This window comes from Prionailurus bengalensis, chromosome A1 (assembly GCF_016509475.1).
Source record: "Prionailurus bengalensis isolate Pbe53 chromosome A1, Fcat_Pben_1.1_paternal_pri, whole genome shotgun sequence".
NCBI lineage: Eukaryota > Metazoa > Chordata > Mammalia > Carnivora > Felidae > Prionailurus > Prionailurus bengalensis.
Genome location: NC_057343.1, coordinates 142243957 through 142262330, shown reverse-complemented (window position 1 = coordinate 142262330; position 18374 = coordinate 142243957). Strand labels below are relative to the sequence as shown.

The window sequence follows — 18374 nt, the reverse complement described above, 5'->3', positions numbered from 1 at the left end:
GGTTCTCCATAAGAATTTACTGCTAGGACCCTCATTTGAACCTAATAATCACATATGCAAATATATGCATGAACTTTTACAGACATAAGTATTAGTAGTCCCTAGACCAGTGATCCTCAAACCTTGCTACTCATCACCTGAAGAACTTTCCCCAAGCCCTAATTCCTATGTTCTAACCATGGAGATTGTTTTAGTTAAGTCTGAGGTGGAAGCTGGAAATGTGTGTTTTTCAAAAGCTACCTCATAATTTTCAGGCAGCCAGAGTAGAGGACCACAACCCTTTGAATGCCTAAGAAAATCTAGTAGTCACAACAGACGATTTAAAGTGCCTTCTATTATTTAGGGAGATTCTGGGTTAGAAAGTCAAGAGCAGTTTTGGAGCAGCATGGAGATTGTATTCCATTTTCAGTGTAGTCACTTAGATAAACTACTGATTTTTCAGAGCTTCAGGCTTTTTTTTTTTTTGTAATGAAATAGGCATTATAGCGTTACCATGAGAATTAATGTAAAGCCTTACTTAGCACCTCTACTACAGCACACAATAAATGTTGGTCAGATTTATTCTGGTGTACACACATGCCACTGGATATGTCCAGATGCAGAATCTACTGAAGTACACCTTCTCTAGCCAGTTCTTTAGGAAACCAGGAGGTTGGAGAGGTTAGTTTTCTAGCCCCCCAGCCAAGTGAAGGTCAAAAGCCAACCAAGAAGGAGGAGGCTGTTGGTACTGGTTGCTCTCCGGGCTCCAAGTGCTGTGTTACGTATGTCCACCAGGGGCCGCTGAAGCTACCTAAACTCCGAGCGCTAACCTGGAGAGGCCTCCGCGCGTGCTCACTGGGTGCTACGCGTGCCTCTGAATCCCCTCCGCCATTCTAGCTTTTGGCTGCCCCAAACCAACCCTCTGTGTCTGAGTAAGGCAGCGCTTTGGGGACACAAATATTCCCTCTTCTTTGGGCTTCGCCTTGTACTTCTTCGTTCCCAGGGCAAATCTGGGGCGGCAAGTATTAGTGTCTCCATTGCGCTGCTGCCCAGGAGATAGAAGGCTGAGCCCCGCGCAGAGTTCAGGCTGACTGGGTCCTGGGCCCAGCGAGAAGCTGCCGCTGCCCGGATGTTGCGATGGCTGATCGGGGGAGGCCGAGAACCTCAGGGACTGGCCGAGGTAAACCCCCTGGCGACTCTGCCTGCCGCCACAGAGGCCGAGCATGCCTGACCAGTGGCTTTTGTCAGAGTCCAGTGCCTCTCGTCAGAGTCCAGTGCCTCATCCAGACGCGGGAGACCCGGGCGGAGGCGGGGCCTGCGGGTTCGGAGGCCGGCAAGGGCGGGGTGGGCGTGCGGGGGACGCCCTTCCTGTGGCTAGTCTGAACTGTTGATCCCCCTAAGATCCTGAGAATTAAATATCCCTGTTTCAAAAGGAGGTAACTGAAGCTGATGTGATTCAACAGCAGGCTCAAGGACATTCAGCTAGACTTCTCCGTGCTTAAACTAGCTTCATTTCAATTATAGAAGTATCTGGCTTACGAGAAACAAGTGGTGACTGCAACTTTCTACTTAAGGTTTATTAGAGTTGGTGTCATTTCCCACCAACTGATGCTTGCTCAGGAAATAGAATATTTGATTATTTACCCAAGAACAAAAAAGGATAGAAGTATTTTAAAAAATTAATATGCTTCAAAGTCAAAAAATGATTTTGTAATTAACTGCTGTTTTTTGGTTCCATAGTCTGGCTTTCTTCATGGGCCTGAATAATTGAGTTGACTGTAATGAAATTTATATTTGAAAGACTGAATACAATAATTTTGGAACCTTGAAAGGTTTTGTGTGCCACCCGAGAATTAGAATTTGTGTTGAATTCCCGTTATTTCTCATAGGAAGTAGTTGTTTAGATTGTTAAAAATGAAAAATTTGGGTAGTTGTGAGTCAGCAACCTTCTCACTTTTGCTTCCTCATATTTTTGCAGTTGAGGCTTACTGTCTATTAAAAGCATTTATTTCAAATTAGACTCATTTCAGATAGGCTGAAATCCTAAGGATTATGGAAAAGTTGTAGAAAATTATCATTTATGTGACATGATAATTCAAAATTAGCCCATTTATTTGATGAATCATATAATTAGATTAACTGATTCTGCCTTTCCTGATAAATTTTCATTTAGGGCAAGTGGTATACAGTTTTCAGATTTCTCAGTTTTGTTTTTCTAGTCATAACCACTGCCAGAAGTGAGATGGGATAAATAGAAAGCACCCACTGCTTTGGGGATGATTTTTTGGGGAAAACACTTAGGCATGCTAGTTCCACGTTTTGTATAACTGTTGTGAATTTGTGCATTGTTGGAATCAATGATTTTCCTTAATTTATGTGAGAACTTTGTATCCAGACTTCTAGTTTCACAGTATTTCTCTGGTGGGATGTTTTGCCCTTAGGGGACATTTAGCTATGTCTGGAGACATTTTTGATTTTCAGGATGAGGAAGGTTAGATTTCTATTAGCATCTAGTATGTAGAAACTACAGATACTGCTGAATATTCTACATTGCACAGAATAGTCCTCAACCACAAAAAATTATTTGGCCCAAAATCTCAGTAGTGGCAAGTTTGAGAAATTGCAGTTCAGAGGTTAAGAACAAAGGTTTTATCATGAAATAGTACTGGGTTTGACTACAGAAATGAGGTTAATAAGACCTACCTTACAGAATTGTTGAGTGAATTATATGCCGTATATGATTTGCACAGTGTCTGGCTTATGGGCTGTGACCTAATTCTCTGTTAGCAATTATCTTTATCAGACTTACTGTCCAAAATGGAATTTATTGAATTTATCAACTCCAAAGGATTTCATCCTTTCTTTTATTCATTCAGTAATCATATATTGAGTACCTATAATGGGCCAGGCACTGTTGTAGTCTCTATTTTACCCTTTTGATCTGCAGTTTTGTTACCAAGTTTTAATTGAGAAACACTCATTCTAAAATAGAGTTAGATTGGCCCATTGATTTTTTTAGGTCAGGTTTATTGAGATACAATCTCCTTAACATAAAATTCACCCTTTTTGTAAATATATTGTGACTTGAAAATACTAAAATGAATGCAAGAGTGAGATTTTTTTCTTCCCTTTTAGATTGTTTTTAGATAACAATTTGAAGAATGATTATCTGAGTTTAAGGATTATATTTAGGTCACTTCTAACAAAGAAGAAAAAATTCATGATGTGAATTTGTGGTTAAGAGAAATATTTTATGTTAAATTGGCAGTTAGTTGATATTAGGGGAAATCATATATAGTATTAGAACATGATATCATAGCTTTTTAAGTCTTATACTCTTAGATGTACACCATGAAGCAGGGTATTTTATTTCGCTATGGTTATTTATCATAAATAATTTAATTTCTCTTTGTCTCTTGTTTTTGTTTTCTTTTTATCCAATACAAGAAATCTCCCTTACAGACAATAGGTGAAGAACAAACCCAGAATCCCTACACTGAACTGCTTGTACTGAAAGCTCATCATGATATTGTACGGTTTCTGGTACAGTTAGATGAATACAGGTAAGAAGCTCTAGTTGTCCAGTTGCCTACTGTTTGGAAAGAGCTTTTAGGGAATTATATATTTGAAAACAGCTTCATAATTAATACATCTTTTCTAAAAATTTCAAATCTGATCATCTGATCTAAAAATTTCAACTATTTACTCGAAATTGACATCTGCATCTTAATGAAATATGCGTCTGAAGTCATTTTTTGCCCAGAAGTCAGCATGTCATATTTGGTGATTTGATGGTTATTTTTATTTGAAGTTTCTTTTGTTTTTTATTGCTCAGGAAAATTTTTTGTTAGTTTCGAAGAAGTGTATGACTTTAAAATTTGCTTGTAAACAAATTTTACACGAGTTTTGTTAAGGTGAACCTAAATTTGAGAAACAAATATGGGAAATGTTTAACTATCAAGTACCTACCAGGAATGTGCTATTTTTAGTAGAAAGTAAATATTTAATCTGAATCTTATGTTAATGAGGAAATCCTTTTAAAATGTTCATTATTTACTTTCTTGTCAACTGAGATAATACTGTGTTTAACTGCAAATAGAGATGAAGTATGTAGGTCTTAGGATTGTAGATTTAGCTCATTTCTGATGTATGTATCTGTTTATTAAGCCCTTAGTCAACTAAAGGTTATCCTTTGTAATATGTAGCATAATAACAATTAGAGGTAACTAATTAGTAACTTAGAGGTAACTAAGTAGTTGTGTAACTACTTAATATTTGTCTTCACTAGAATCTAAACTTCATGGGAGGCATGTTTTTCTTATTCACCACAGTATCCTTAGTACCTGAGACAGTGCCTTACATATAGCAGGTGATTAATAGTTGTTAAATGAATGAATATGACCCCACAGACAATATTAAGTGTGCATGTTTCATGCCATCCTAACTCCCTAACCCCCGTCTGTTGTTCTTATCAATTTTTCTGCTATCATCTCTAATCTTCTCTTTTACCTTTGATACTTTTTTTTTCCCCCATTTTTGACTCCATGGGTGACTGCTGTTGTGATTATTCCTAATTCTGACCATCACTTCTCATGTCTATTAGCCTTGTCTTCTCTTTTTTTTTTTTTTCCTTTAATGTCTTTGGTATTGCTTTTCCCATGTGCAGTGCAAGTATGACACTACCTGGAGTTAGATTAAATTTTACAGGCTAGGGACCCAGTCCTGCACAGCACTCTCTGCACATCAGTCGCCAGTTGTAATCTCTAGGGGTCCCATGCCACTCACACTTCTGACCAACTGGCTACAAATTTCCACTACCGGCTCAGGTGCGATACTTACTAGAAAGACTAACAGAACTCAGGAAAGCGCTGTTCTTAAAATTGCAGTTTTATGATAAAGAATGCCAGTCAGAACCAGCTGAATGCATGGATGCATAGGTCTAGAAAGATCTCAGATCCAAAGCTTCTCTGTCCTCAGGACATGTCACCCTTTCAGCACATCAGTATGTATTACCAACAAGGAAGCTCACTTAAGTTCTGAGTATCCAGAGTTTTTATTATCCAGAGTTTTATTGGGGTTCATTACATAGGAATGATTGAGTCATTTGCCACCTGATTGAACTCAATTTCCAGCCCTTCTCTCCCTGCCCTTTGCCCATACTTCAGCCTCAGGTTGGAGGGTCAGGCTGATATCCCAGGGCTCACAGCACCAAACCTTTAATTACATGGTTCATATTTCCCACATGGCCAGCCCCTATCCTTAATTGTGTAGGGAGCCCACCCTACATCATCTCATTAGCATAAACACAGGTGAGTTCTGAGGAGCCCAGCTGCCTTCCAGAAACCAGGGACAAAATCCTGACACATTATTGTACAACACTATGTTCCTCAACTTTTGCTTGAAAAGATTGACCTCATATATATTACTAGCCTTCCAACACTGTTTTGTTGTGATATGACCCAGACAAATCATAACATGTAAACCATAATATAAGAATCTTCAGCCCTTTGGTAGTATTCATTGCTCATATGTTCTAAGAGACACTCTGATTTTTTAGTCAGCCAGCCAGTCAGATTTTTGAAGCTAAGCATCGCTGGAAACATGGGATGTTTGGACCGCTAAATTTTTTTTTTTTTTAAAGTTTACTTATTTATTTTGAGAGAGAGAGAGAGAGCAGGAGCAGGGAAAGGACAGAGAAAGAATCCCAAGCAGGCTCCACACTGTCAGTGCAGAGCCTGATTCCGGACTTTAACTCGAGAACAATGAGATTCTGACCTGAGCCGAAGCCAAGAGTCAGATGCTTAACCTACTGAGCCACTGAGCCACTTTGCCCCTGGACAGCTAAAGTTCCTTACATGTTTTACCATAGTAAGTTGCTAAGCAGGTTTTAAAAAAACCCAAATACAGTAAAACCTTGGATTGTGAGTAACTTGTTCTGCAAATGTGCCACAAGATGAGCAAATATTTCTAATAAATTTTAACTTGATAAATGAGCAGTGTCTTGCAGTATGAGTAGTGTGTGACTCCAAACATTGCATGATCACAAGTGAGCCAATGGTTCTTGAAATTTGCTTTAATATACAAGTGCTTTGGATTACAAGCATGTTCCTGGAACGAATTATGGTCACAAACCAAAGTTTTACTGTAGTTTCTTAGACTATAATCACTAATATTTGGGTCTTAAGGAATCCTCAGATCATGTTGTGTAAGAAAATTAAATAAAAATATACAGTGTACTTTCAGGATGTGATCTTTAAATTTTTATATAGATTAACTGTTAAGATACCATGTTCGTTACAACCTGTCCTCTGAAATGTCCTCTTGGCTTTTATTACATAGTTAGAGTAAGAATCTGCAGAAAAGGCCATCACCTAGAATAATGATCATTGTGAAAATGCTAATATCTGATTACATTTTCCCCACACTGATGTTCCTGTATAAATAAGTTGTTTAATGATGTAGTAAATGTTCTGTTAACAGTAGAAAGTTATAGATAAGTGTATCAAGTTATATATTGCTCTTTTAAATACCACCCCAAACTTAGTGGTTTAATACAACCTGCTGTTTACTTAGCTCACCAATTATTGGGCTAGGTTCAGCTGGGTGGGTGTTTTCCATCTGTGCCAAGATCAGCTGATCTTGGTTAGGTAGTAAACCTAACCTATGCATCTCTGGTCAACAGGTAAATGGGCTGGGCTGGGTGATTCACATTGGACTCAGCTGGGATGACTGGGATCGCTCTTCATAAGATTGCTCAAGTGCTTGTGCACGTAGTGACCATGGAGTTCTCATAAGAACGAAAGGGAAAGCCCTGTTGTATGCTCTTCTCACGTCTTTGTGGTGTTTGCTGCTGTATTGTTTGCCAAAGCAAGTCAGGAGCTGGCCAAATTGACTATGTTGGTAAATAAACTCTACCTTTTGAGGGGAGAAGCAACTAAGTCCTATTGTAAATGGTGCTAGACAAAGGGAGAATAACTTGTGGCCATGTTTGCTGCCCACCGCAGTGAATCTAAATGTCTAAAAATGGATGCAAAACTTACACTTTGGCTTTTGCAATAAAGTGAAGATACTACTACATGAGTCACATTTAATTATTTGTATTCAAGTTATTACTATGCCAAAATTTACATCTAGTTAGGAAGTTTTTCTGTCAGTTACAGACCTATAGAACTTTCAATCTGTGTTTTGCTTTAAAAAACTGAATTCTGCACTGAAAGAAAAAAAACTAAATGGTCACTACTGGTAAGAAAGATATAAGAAATATACAAACTGTATAAGTATTTATTTAAATGGAATTAAGAGCACAGCATTTTCATTCTCAATTTTGTAGTTTAGATAATTTAGAATTATCTTTACTATTCCAGATGTATATTATTTTTGCATTGTCAAATTACAGAAATACCTTTTCAGTTTTAAAATAAATACATATTATATTTTATGTTTTTTATTTAATTTTTATGGACCTTACATTCTGGTTTTTTGGTCAGCTGTTGTAATCCAGGTTTCACGCTTCAGGTCTTTAGATAATATCATTTTATTGAGAATTTTGCAGAAGGATTTTCTTGTTTTCTTGGTGGCTCAGCTAAAATCAGTGAGTGGAAAATTTTCACAGATTGGTTTTTGAAGATACCAAATAAATCCTGTATAACCTAACAGACAGCTGCCTTTTCTTTTCTTCTTTAGTGTTTTTTGAACATGAAGTGAGGGTCATATTGATTGGGAGATCACTAAAGAAGGCTAAGCCTCAGCAAGAGTCTTCCAAATAATGGACTGTGCTAAAATTGCATGTAATACTCTAGCATTTGACACATTAAACTAAACTGAGTTCATAACACATTTTAAGAATAGTTTTTTCTGTTGCTCATTTGACCATTCCTTGCTCCTCCAGGAAACAGACAAGGTTATGTAGGATGGTGATCATGACTGGAAAAGAATCAGCTGACCCATGAAATGCCAGACTGGAGAACAAAATGTGCCCTTAGGATAGCTGGTGAAGCTGTACATTTACAAGAAACTAAGTCAGCTCAGTACAGTTTGATAATTCACTAACTGTATGCTATATCTTTAAGAAAATATTCTTAAGCTAAGAATATCTTCCTTATATTCAGAGAATAGAAATCAATAGTCAAGGTGATTTAGACCCTCTTAATCCCTGAGTTCCCTGCAAAGCAGATAACAAAATGGAATTAAATATGCAAATGGTTTATTAGAAACACCAGTGAAGGGACAGAGAAAGAAGCAGGATTGGACAAGGGGAGCTGTCTCAGACTATGGTCTAGATCTGACAAAGTCTCTGTAGGCCCCATGGGGAGCTCTGGAGGAAAGAATGCCCTTTAGGGGAATTCTATGTTGGATAGAAGTAACTGGGACTTTTAACCCTGCCTTGCTTAGTCATTAGCTGAGGGTCATCCAGGAACATGCTTCTGGCTTCCACCACCTTGTGTAAGTTCCATTACCTGGAAGCCAACTGAGGTAGTATGACTTTGGCTTCAAAACTGAAATGGACCCTGAAGTCAACAGGTGGAGGCTGGTAATCACCTTTCTGAGAGCTGGGCAGCTTCTCTTGAGGGGGTATCTGCAAGATCTATATTGCCTTTCCTATACAGACTGTATCTGGGATCAGTAATAATTGATGGGAGGAAATTTCTTTTTATAGAAGAATTCAGGCTAGGAAAAATTGTGGAATTGGAATATTGTAATTTTGCAACTTCTAATAAATTTAGAGAGTTTACTGATGGCTGTTAACCTTACATGCACACAAAGAAAAGACTATGAGAAATTACATTTCCTGTTGGAGTATACAAACTGCAAGGAGAAAAATATGAAGAATAAATAGAACAAAAGACTTTAAAGCTATATCAATTACTCCAATTATGAACTTTATTTAGATCCTCCTTCTAATAAAATTAAAAAAAATCATGAGATCGGGAAGTATGATCACTGAGTATGTGGTGACATTAAGAAATTAAATGGTAACTTTGATGTAAAGGATTCCTAAAAGATACACACTGAAATATTTACTGATGAAATATAGCTAATTGGATTTGCTTCAAAATAAACTGCAGGGGGGGATTGGGTGTGGTACGGATGAAACAATATTGGTCATGAGTTGATAATTGAAGAGAGATGATGAGTAACTGATAATGAGTAACTGATGATGATTTTTGTCATACTGTTTGCAATTTTATATACATTTAAATTATCATAATGAAAAATTGAAAAATGATATATATTTGATATAGAGGAAATAAAAATGCCAATTTGAAAGGTATTTTTGTTTGAGTATAAAACTTTTTCTTAAAGGGGCACCTGAGTGGTTCAGTTGGTTAAGCGTCTGACTTTTGATTACAGATCAGGTCATGATCTCACAGTCATGTGATCTAGCCCTGCATCAGCTCTGTGCTGAGCGTGGAGACTGCTTGGGATTCTCTCTCTCCTTCTCTCTCTGCCCCTCCCCTCCTCACTTTCATCTTTCTTCCTCTATCTCTCTCAAAATAAATAAAACTTAAAGATGAAAAAACAAGAAAACTTTTTCTTAGGTATTGGATGCAGGAATCACATAGATGGACCTGAACATATTAAGTAATAACTGGCAAAAAGCTGGATTAAAGGATGTTGGCTTTGATATACAACTGCTGTGGGATTTCTCATACTTCATCCTGAGGTGGGTAGACATATCACTCAAATCACTGGTACACCTGGACATCTGCAGGCTTCCCACTCAGATGTAAGCTTACCTCAAAAACAAGAGCAAACCAGAATGTTCCCTCTCTGTATAAACATATCCTCAGAGAAAGCCCTGAAGGATTTGAACTGAGCATGCTCAGTTCATTCTCACACGCTAATTTAACTGGTGGGGCACAGAGGCCAAGATGTTTCTTTAGAAGTTAGAAATTCTTTCACAGAAACTTGAGCTCAGGTGAATAGAGCTTCCCTTTATTAAAAAATTTTTTTCTTAACATTTTTATTTATTTTTGAGACAGACACAGCATGAGGGAGGAGGGGCAGAGAGAGAGGGAGACAGAATCTAAAGCAGGCTCCAGGTTCTGAGCTATCAGCACAGAGCCCAACACAGGGCTCGGGCCCGCCAATTGTGAAATCATGACCTGAGCCGAAGTCAGACGTTTAACCAACTGAGCCAACCAGGTACCCCTAGAGATTCCCTTTAATAGAAATCACAGGGAGTTTTGGTTTTCTAGTACTTGAAAACTTTGATGCGTAGTTTAGCTTCTTGTTTGTGATTTGGTGGAGGGGAGAATTTACAAAGGGTTTACCTTTCCTAATGACCATGAAAACTATGGAATCTTCCAATACCTTCAATGTATGTGAACTAAAGAGGGACGTCAGACATTGACATATTAGAGTTATGTAGTTGTATGCATTTTTTTTAATGTTTATTTTGGAGAAAGAGAGGCAGAGTGCAAGCAAGGGAGAGGCAGAGAGAGCGGGAGACACAGAATCCTGAGCAGGCTCCAGGCTTTGAGCTGTCGGCACAGAGCCTGACACGGGACTCTAACCCATGAACTGTGAGACCGTGAGCTGAGCCAAAGTTGGACACTTAACCGACTGAGCCACCCAGGCGCCCTGATGTATGCATTTTTCTTAAGGAAAAAAAAAAATCATGTTCAAGTAAATCTAATGAAAGGATCAATGACATCAGTGTCTCTGGGTCATGAAAATGCTTTCAAGTTCCCTTTTATTTCTCTACAGGTTTCTACATACTTCTTTGATTTTCTTCAAGTAGTTCTAGCAAAAAGATAAATAAAAATCTATTTCGGTTTTTATTTTTTTAAGTTTATTTTTTTTTGAGAGAGAGCACAACCAGAGGAGGGGCAGAGGGGGAGTAACAGAATCTGAAGCAGATCACTGTCAGCGCAGAGCCCGAGGGACTCGAACTCTCACGAACAATGAGATCATGAGCTGAGCCAAAACCCAGAGTCAGACGCTTAAATGACTGAGCCACCCAGGAGCCCCAGTAAAAATCTATTTTATTTATGTATGTATATGTATGTATATATGTATGTATGTGTGTTTTTTTCTGAGACAGAGACAGAGCATGAGGTGGGGAGGGGCAGAGAGAGAGGGAGACAGAGAATCCAAAGCAGGCTCCAGGCTCAGAGCTGTTAGCCTAGAGCCCAATGTGGGCCTCGAACTTACAAACCGTGAGATCATGACCTGAGCCGAAGTTGGTCACTCAACCGACCGAGCCACCCAGGCACCCCCAGTAAAAATCTATTTTAAATGAAATTTTTGTATATTTTCAATTGTGTTTGGTTTTGGTATTGTAGTACCATTTTTCAACTCTATTTTATTCTAAAAAATGTATACTACTTTAGTTGCATCATGTATTACATTTGTGGATTATGTGGGAAGTTAGTTAACTATAGGTATTTTCTGTATTGCCATAATAATGTTCTGTTTTTATTTTTCAAGTGCTTTATGATTATGTAGATATTGAATACAGGAAAGTTTATGTGCAGGTTTATGGACTGTACTTTTCATTATATCCTCTAAGGTTATATTGGTATCTGTAGTCACCTTTGACTTAATTGAAATATATTCAAATGAATAAGAACTATTAAATAAGCACTTGGGTAATAGACATAGGAATTCTTGTGAAAATATTTTATACAAATCTTTGTGAAGCTTTGCTGTACATTTCAGTTCACAGTTGGCAAGAATGAGAGCACTTCTCTAAGATGTTCAAAGGGAAGGTTAAACACCTTCCTTTAAAAGGAATGATTTCTATAAATTAAATTGAGTATAAATGAGAATTCTCAATGGATTCATGATGTGGACCCTGTAGCATTACTTAGTAATGTAGACTGAGTTCTTCAAGGGTAAGAACTATCCTTTTAATCTTTATTTTCAATATCAAATATGTATTATCAAATATAATTATATTTAATGCTTAATATATAGTGTTTAATAAATATTTCTTGAATGAATGAGTGAATCATCAACTCTTATGGTAAATTTAGTTCTCATGATTAGGGGAGGAAAAGATGGGACATTCTAAAAGTTTTTTTATAGTTCTTTAAATCATGCTTCACCTTGTTAAACTTCTTTTCATGCATATAGTTTTTTGCTTAGTCATTTAATTGTATAGTCTGAGTTTTTTTAAAGATGTGGTTTCATGTTGAAGATTATACATAAATATGGGACAGGAACTTGAAAAAAATAAAAGGAATTCCATGTGTGGAGTGGGATGCTGGATTTTAAATTTTTTTAATTTTACTTTTTGTTGTGACAGTAGTTATATTAACAATGATAAAAGAAAAAAAATGAGGTTACGTTAATAAACTGAATGATTATCTATTTTACAGAGCCCTTGCAACACTTAAATGTTTGCTCATTCATTGAAAAAACATTTCTTTAGTGCTTTAAACCTGCTGGAGATAATCAGAGTTTTGCTGGACTAGAAAGTGCCACATTATAAACATTAATAAATATGGCAATTATTATGTTGATTCTAAGAAGACTATTTTTTCCTATTTTAACCTCTCTGAAATTTGGAAACAGTATATATCTGATGGTGACCTTCAGTTATAATTGGCAGTATTTTTATCTTAATAATCCATAAAATAATAGAATGTCTTATAATTGATATCTTAGATTTGATGAAATACAGCACATTTCTAAACAATCACTGAATTTTAAGATCTTGAAACAAGAACCACATGTAATTGATCTTGATATTTTCGTCACCTAGCATGAATCTCACTAAATACATTTTGTGCCATCAGTAAAGAAGCATTTCTCTTAAAACCTTATCTTCAGATGTGAATCTTTGGATTCTACTAATTTAGAATGTTTTAAAAATTATTATTATAATTTTAATGCAATATAGCTATAATTCTTCTATTGAATAATTTAAACCTTATTGGCATTTTAATTAGTCCTTTTTTATAGTTGATTATTTCTGTTTACCAATTATGTATCTTACTATTAGGAATTCTTGGGTTGAATTTTCATTTTTGATTTGCAGATGGCTGAAGTATGTACTTGACTGATTAGGATAAACTGATTTACTTTAAGATAAACTGATGAAGTGTAGCTAGTTTTCAATTATCCATCCTAATAGCATGGCTAATTATAATTTGTGAATGATCTCCCAACCCTTTGTTATTTTATGGGAGATACTAATATGTAGCAAAGTGATATTGATGTGTATTTTTAAGCTTCATGTTTTCTCTTTAGAGGAGGTAATAATAAATACTGAAATGGCACCAAAGAAAAAGAAAAAGGCAGCAATAGAATATATAAGAAAATTGAAAGGCCTGAATAATCCACCAACTAGGTAATTGACCTCTGAGCAATAAAAAATTGGCTCTGATTTCATGCATTACTATTGAGCATTGTTTAGATTTAACTTTTGTTCACTACTGATTGAATTAAAGTTTGAGGTGAAATGCTCTATCATTTCTAAACTCTCAACCGTTCAATCATCTCTCATTGTGAACTCATGAGATTCAGACACGATAAAACAATAATGAGAAGTTAAAAATCAGGGTTAGAAAAAGTATGTATTTTAAACCTGCAGTCTTCTAGAAAGGAGAAAAGCAATTATAAGAGTTTCAAGAATCAATAGAAATTGATGTTTTATACCAAAGAAAACTTAAGACCTTGAGTCCTGCCTCCCCACCATCACTATACAAATAAAAAGAAATCAATAGGCCTAGAAACATAAGCTATTAAAGATTGACGTCCAGCAACTATTTTTGGTACTCAGGCATTGTTTACTATTCTGATTCAGAAAAATGTATGTTATTAAATAAGAAATTGTATTTTTAATTTAAAAATGATTGTTTTCTTTTAAATCTCCAGATCTTTTATATATTTCGTTTTGAAATAAGAATAAATGTTAGGCATGGATTTAAAAATAACTCTGCAGGTGATTTCTCACTAGTTACCTAGGAAGTTTTGAAGGTCCTTTCTGTTAAAAAGATAACGTAGTTCAATATTAAAAAAATTATTAATAGACTTTGGTAAGAATGTATTTGACCAATTTCCCAATTCCTGAATAATCTCTTAGCTCCTGTAGTAGGAGATGTAATTGAAGGATTTTGAAATGAGTGCTGAGTGTGGGAATTGTCAGAGCCAGTGAAGATAGCAGTTACTTATGGGATTTGAAAGTGAGTATGAGAAATTCAAACTTGAAGCTCAGTTTGGAATGTTAAGGAAATTGTTATATGACTGAAGTAGTGAAATTTTATGGATCTCATATAGTGGTAAAATTCATTGGAACAGATAATCTCAGGAACAAAATAATTTTTGTGTCGTAGCGTGTCAGTTCACCAACAATAGACATCTGTGCCTAACAATGTTTACTTCAATGAAGACGTTCAAGGCATACCCAGATTTTATGAAACACACTAACAGTTTTGCAAGGAAGAACATGTTTTCTAAATGCCATAGCTGCTAATGGATTATCATTTATTAATGGTTGTTAACTATAAGGGGCCAGTTATACACAGTTCTTAGCTGGCTTTCTATAATACCACTTCTCTGTCTCGTATTCAGAAAGCAAACCTTGAATTCAAGTGAATGAAAATGATATTATGGGAACAACTTTGGATCAATTTTGATTTATTAAAGAATCATTTACAAACTTACATCATTAATAACAAATTACTTGACATGCTTACAGTGTGATTGCTGTAAACCGTTGTGTTGGGACATTGCTTGAGAACAGTGCTTTCTTGATTTTATTATAATGCAGTCACTATGATGAGTAATCCTGTATAACAAATTACTTTTCTTGACAGTGTTTTTATCATGGATAACTTCTACTCTACAAAGTATAGATAATTGTTCCTTTATATATAGTGAATGGGAAGTAAAGAGGAGAAAGAAGCTATAACCGGGTTCATCACAGCTCTTTTTTTCATGCCAGCAAGCAAACTTTCCTTTACTTCTTTGCATTTCAAGCATTTTCACTAAAAAACAAAATAAAAACCTTCAAAAAACCTCAAAGCTTCCAAACTAAAAACATGGTATTTACATGGAAAGACCAAGAACCAAGAGGAGCAAAGGAGAGATCTTTGCTTTAAATAGGAAACTAATTAAAACATCTTTGCAGAGAAAATAATAGAAATAATGAACTTACCTGAGAAAGTGATTCCTTCGTTCCATTCTTGGAATATCACTTCCCATCAAGTGAAGCTCTTCCGCAGCTTAGTTTCCTATCACTTAAGTCAGGGTTTAATCATAATTCAAGCCAGGAAGGACTTGAAAGATTAGTTATAGTCCTCCCTTATTCTTACAGTTCTAGCTGCTGATTCATTGTAACTCTGAATGGTTTTATTTATCTTTGCATCTTCAGTTTTATTTATCTTTGTACCTGGCCTAAAACCCAGAAGATATTCCTTAAGTATTTGTTGAAGTAGTTTAACCTAACCTGAATTAATATTAGTAAGTTAAAATACCATTAATAAATTCTGATATTTGTAAGTTATTTTAGCAAATAAATGTCACCAGAGATTTTTTTTTCACTTTTTTTCTCTACCCAGGTTTGCATCTGCGGGTGATGATGGAATTGTAGTTGTGTGGAATGCCCAGGTGTGTATTAAAAATTCTATGTGGAGGGGCGCCTGGGTGGCGCAGTCAGTTAAGCGTCCGACTTCAGCCAGGTCGCGATCTCGCGGTCCGTGAGTTCGAGCCCCGCATCAGGCTCTGGGCTGATGGCTCAGAGCCTGGAGCCTGTTTCCAATTCTGTGTCTCCCTCTCTCTCTGCCCCTCCCCCGTTCGTGCTCTGTCTCTCTCTGTCCCAAAAATAAATAAACGTTGAAAAAAAAAATTAAAAAAAAATTCTATGTGGATTGTGTAATAAAGACATGACTGTAGGGGTGCCTGGGTGGCTCAGTCAGTTAAGCGTCTGACTCTTGATTTCGGCTCAGGTCATGATCTCATGGTTGGTGAGATGGAGCCCCGTGTTGGGCTCTGTGCTGACAGTGTGGAGCCTCTTTGAGATTCTCTCTCTCCGTCTCTCTCTGCCCCTCCCTCCCTCCCTCCCTCCCTCTCTCTTTAATGTAAAAAAACAAAACAAAAAAACAAAACTTAAAGATTTGACTATATAGTTGAGGATGCATTCATAAACACTATCTAGGTATGTACCTGCATAGCAGTATAATGTGACTAATTGATAGTTTAAAAAGGCTACTTAGGATGAATCCATTTAAAATGGGGATCAATATTTCATAATAGAGAAAGGTTTTGAATTAAGATTTTTTTTCCTGAGAAACAAATGCCAAATTACAAAAACAAAAGTTTTAATCTTATTCAACAAAACTTATCAACAACTATACACTGATTCTGAAAATGAATCAAGTGTTGATTTTTGTGAGAGATACAATTTTTATTTCAAAATTGATAATATAATATTCTCATGTTTGACTTTAATAGTAATATAATAAAAGACTAATTTTTGTTGTGAAAAATATTTAAGCTTCATCACATTTTTCCAGGACCTCTCTTCCTGATCCTTTGATGCTCAAATTATTCCCTTTTGAAGCATTTATCTTCTCACTGTTAATTTGGATTGGTATCTGGTCTGACTCTGTCAGATCCTTATTTTTCAATGGTTTTGCCCGTGATTAAAGCAATTATTTACCATTATGTTCACCACATTCATGAAATACTGCAACCTTGGGACAATTGGTAGTTTGTTATATTTACTTAGGATTTTTATATGTTTACTACTTGGGAAAAATCAGTGAGATACTGATAGATGAAGACATTGGATGGGTAAGAATAGCTGTTGGTGTTAGAGATGGATATTATTGGATGTATATAGTGTATATATTGTGTTGTCATGCTTTTATTTCCTTCAACATTTTAACTGTGGAGACTTAGATAACAAATACTTAAGGATAATGCAGACTCCCTATTTTTTCCTACTGATTATTTACTGATATTTTTATACTTGATTTACACAGGTCTAAAAAACCATATAGGAAAATATTCTTTTAAATTTTCATATAAAATATGCTAGAATTTAGTATTTTCTATTAGCAAATAATTAAGATTATTTATGGCTACTCTTCCAGTACCTGTTTAGATTCTATTTGATTGCTTAAGGTTAAAGTATAACATCTAAGTAATTAAAAATGGAATTATGTATTTTGTATATGGCGATTTTTCTTAACATTGTCATTTAAGATTATTTAAGTTATGAATATAATATGAGCCTATTAAAATTTTTATTGGTATTTCAGACAGGAGAAAAACTTCTGGAACTTAATGGGCACACTCAGAAGATAACAGCCATTATTACATTTCCTTCCTTGGAAGTTTGTGAAGAAAAGAATCAACTGATCTTGACAGCCTCTGCTGATAGAACAGTTATTGTATCCTTAAATCTGGAAGAGAGTAAAATACCTATAGTGACCCAATGGACCAGTACATACATTATTAGTTTTAGCCTTTTGGGGCTTGTCTGTACATTAATTTGAGCAAAAAATGATTTTGCTTTAGCCTTCATAATACACTTCTTAAAAGTATTAGGCAACTGAAAGTATTAGACTGGATATAGGTTAAAGGCTTATTATTGATGGAAACCGCATGACTAAGGTTCTTTCCAGAGTTACTATTATATCAAGTTATATAAAATGGAGAAATTGGGAGAATTTAGGCTTAAAAGTACTTACTTATCTCCACTTGCTTTTCAATTTAGAGAAACAAAGAAGAGTTGGACTGGGGAATAATTCACATTTTCCTCTATACCACATTGTACAGCAAAAGAAATGTAATGGCCCCAACCCGTGAGAACTCTTTGAGCATCTGAGTCTGGCAGAAAAGTGAATTGCCATCTCCTTAGTGGTTAATATTAATATTTAGTGTTCAAAAGCAGTTTTAAAAGAGTAAATTATCTTCCCTCCATACTTTTAGGTAAAAATTTAAGGTATAACAGCAGTAATGTTTTATAGAGTGCTTATGTGTGCTAGGCATTGTTCTGTTTAACATATATTACACATATTTTTACATATATTACCTATTACATACATTAGCCCATTTAATTCTTACAGTAAGTATTTTCTCATTTACAGATAAGAAAAGAGGCACAGAGAGAGTAATGAAGTAACTTGCCCCTAGGTCACACAGCCATTATAGGGCAGCAAGCAAGCAGTCTGACTGCAGAGTCAGAACTCTCAACCATTGTATAATACTGCCTTTATAAAAGATTTTCCTTAAACTTTCCTTAAAATTCAGCCTTTAATATTTGTATGAGGAATTAGATTTAAGAAAGCCTTAATGGCCAGTTACTTATGGAAACTAATCTTTACTTATTTTTTTAAAAAGGTATCAAAGATTTGCTTTAAATCATCTGTACTTATCTGAGAGTTCTGTTTTAAATAGTTTCAAGCATTAGTGAAGTAAGTTTTGGAGTAAGTCCA

The 18374-nt window shown here is 35.7% G+C and overlaps 1 protein-coding gene across 3 annotated transcripts in view; it reads left to right on the top strand.

Moving 5' to 3' along the window:
* The first annotated feature begins 815 nt into the window (after positions 1–815).
* The window catches only part of WDR41 (WD repeat domain 41), a 50131-nt gene continuing 32572 nt past the window's right edge, over positions 816–18374 (top strand). The window contains exons 1-4 of one of the 3 annotated variants that reach the window (XR_006299082.1): positions 816–1159; positions 3427–3542; positions 15492–15540; positions 17196–17327. Coding sequence is in view for 2 of the 3 variants with exons in the window: in XM_043592616.1 (XP_043448551.1) it covers positions 1109–1159; positions 3427–3542; positions 15492–15540; positions 17196–17327 (348 nt within the window). In the remaining variant the exon portion in view is untranslated. The remainder of the gene's footprint in view (positions 1160–3426; positions 3543–15491; positions 15541–17195; positions 17328–18374) is intronic. The other 2 variants (XM_043592616.1, XM_043592605.1) reach the window with 2 other exon arrangements.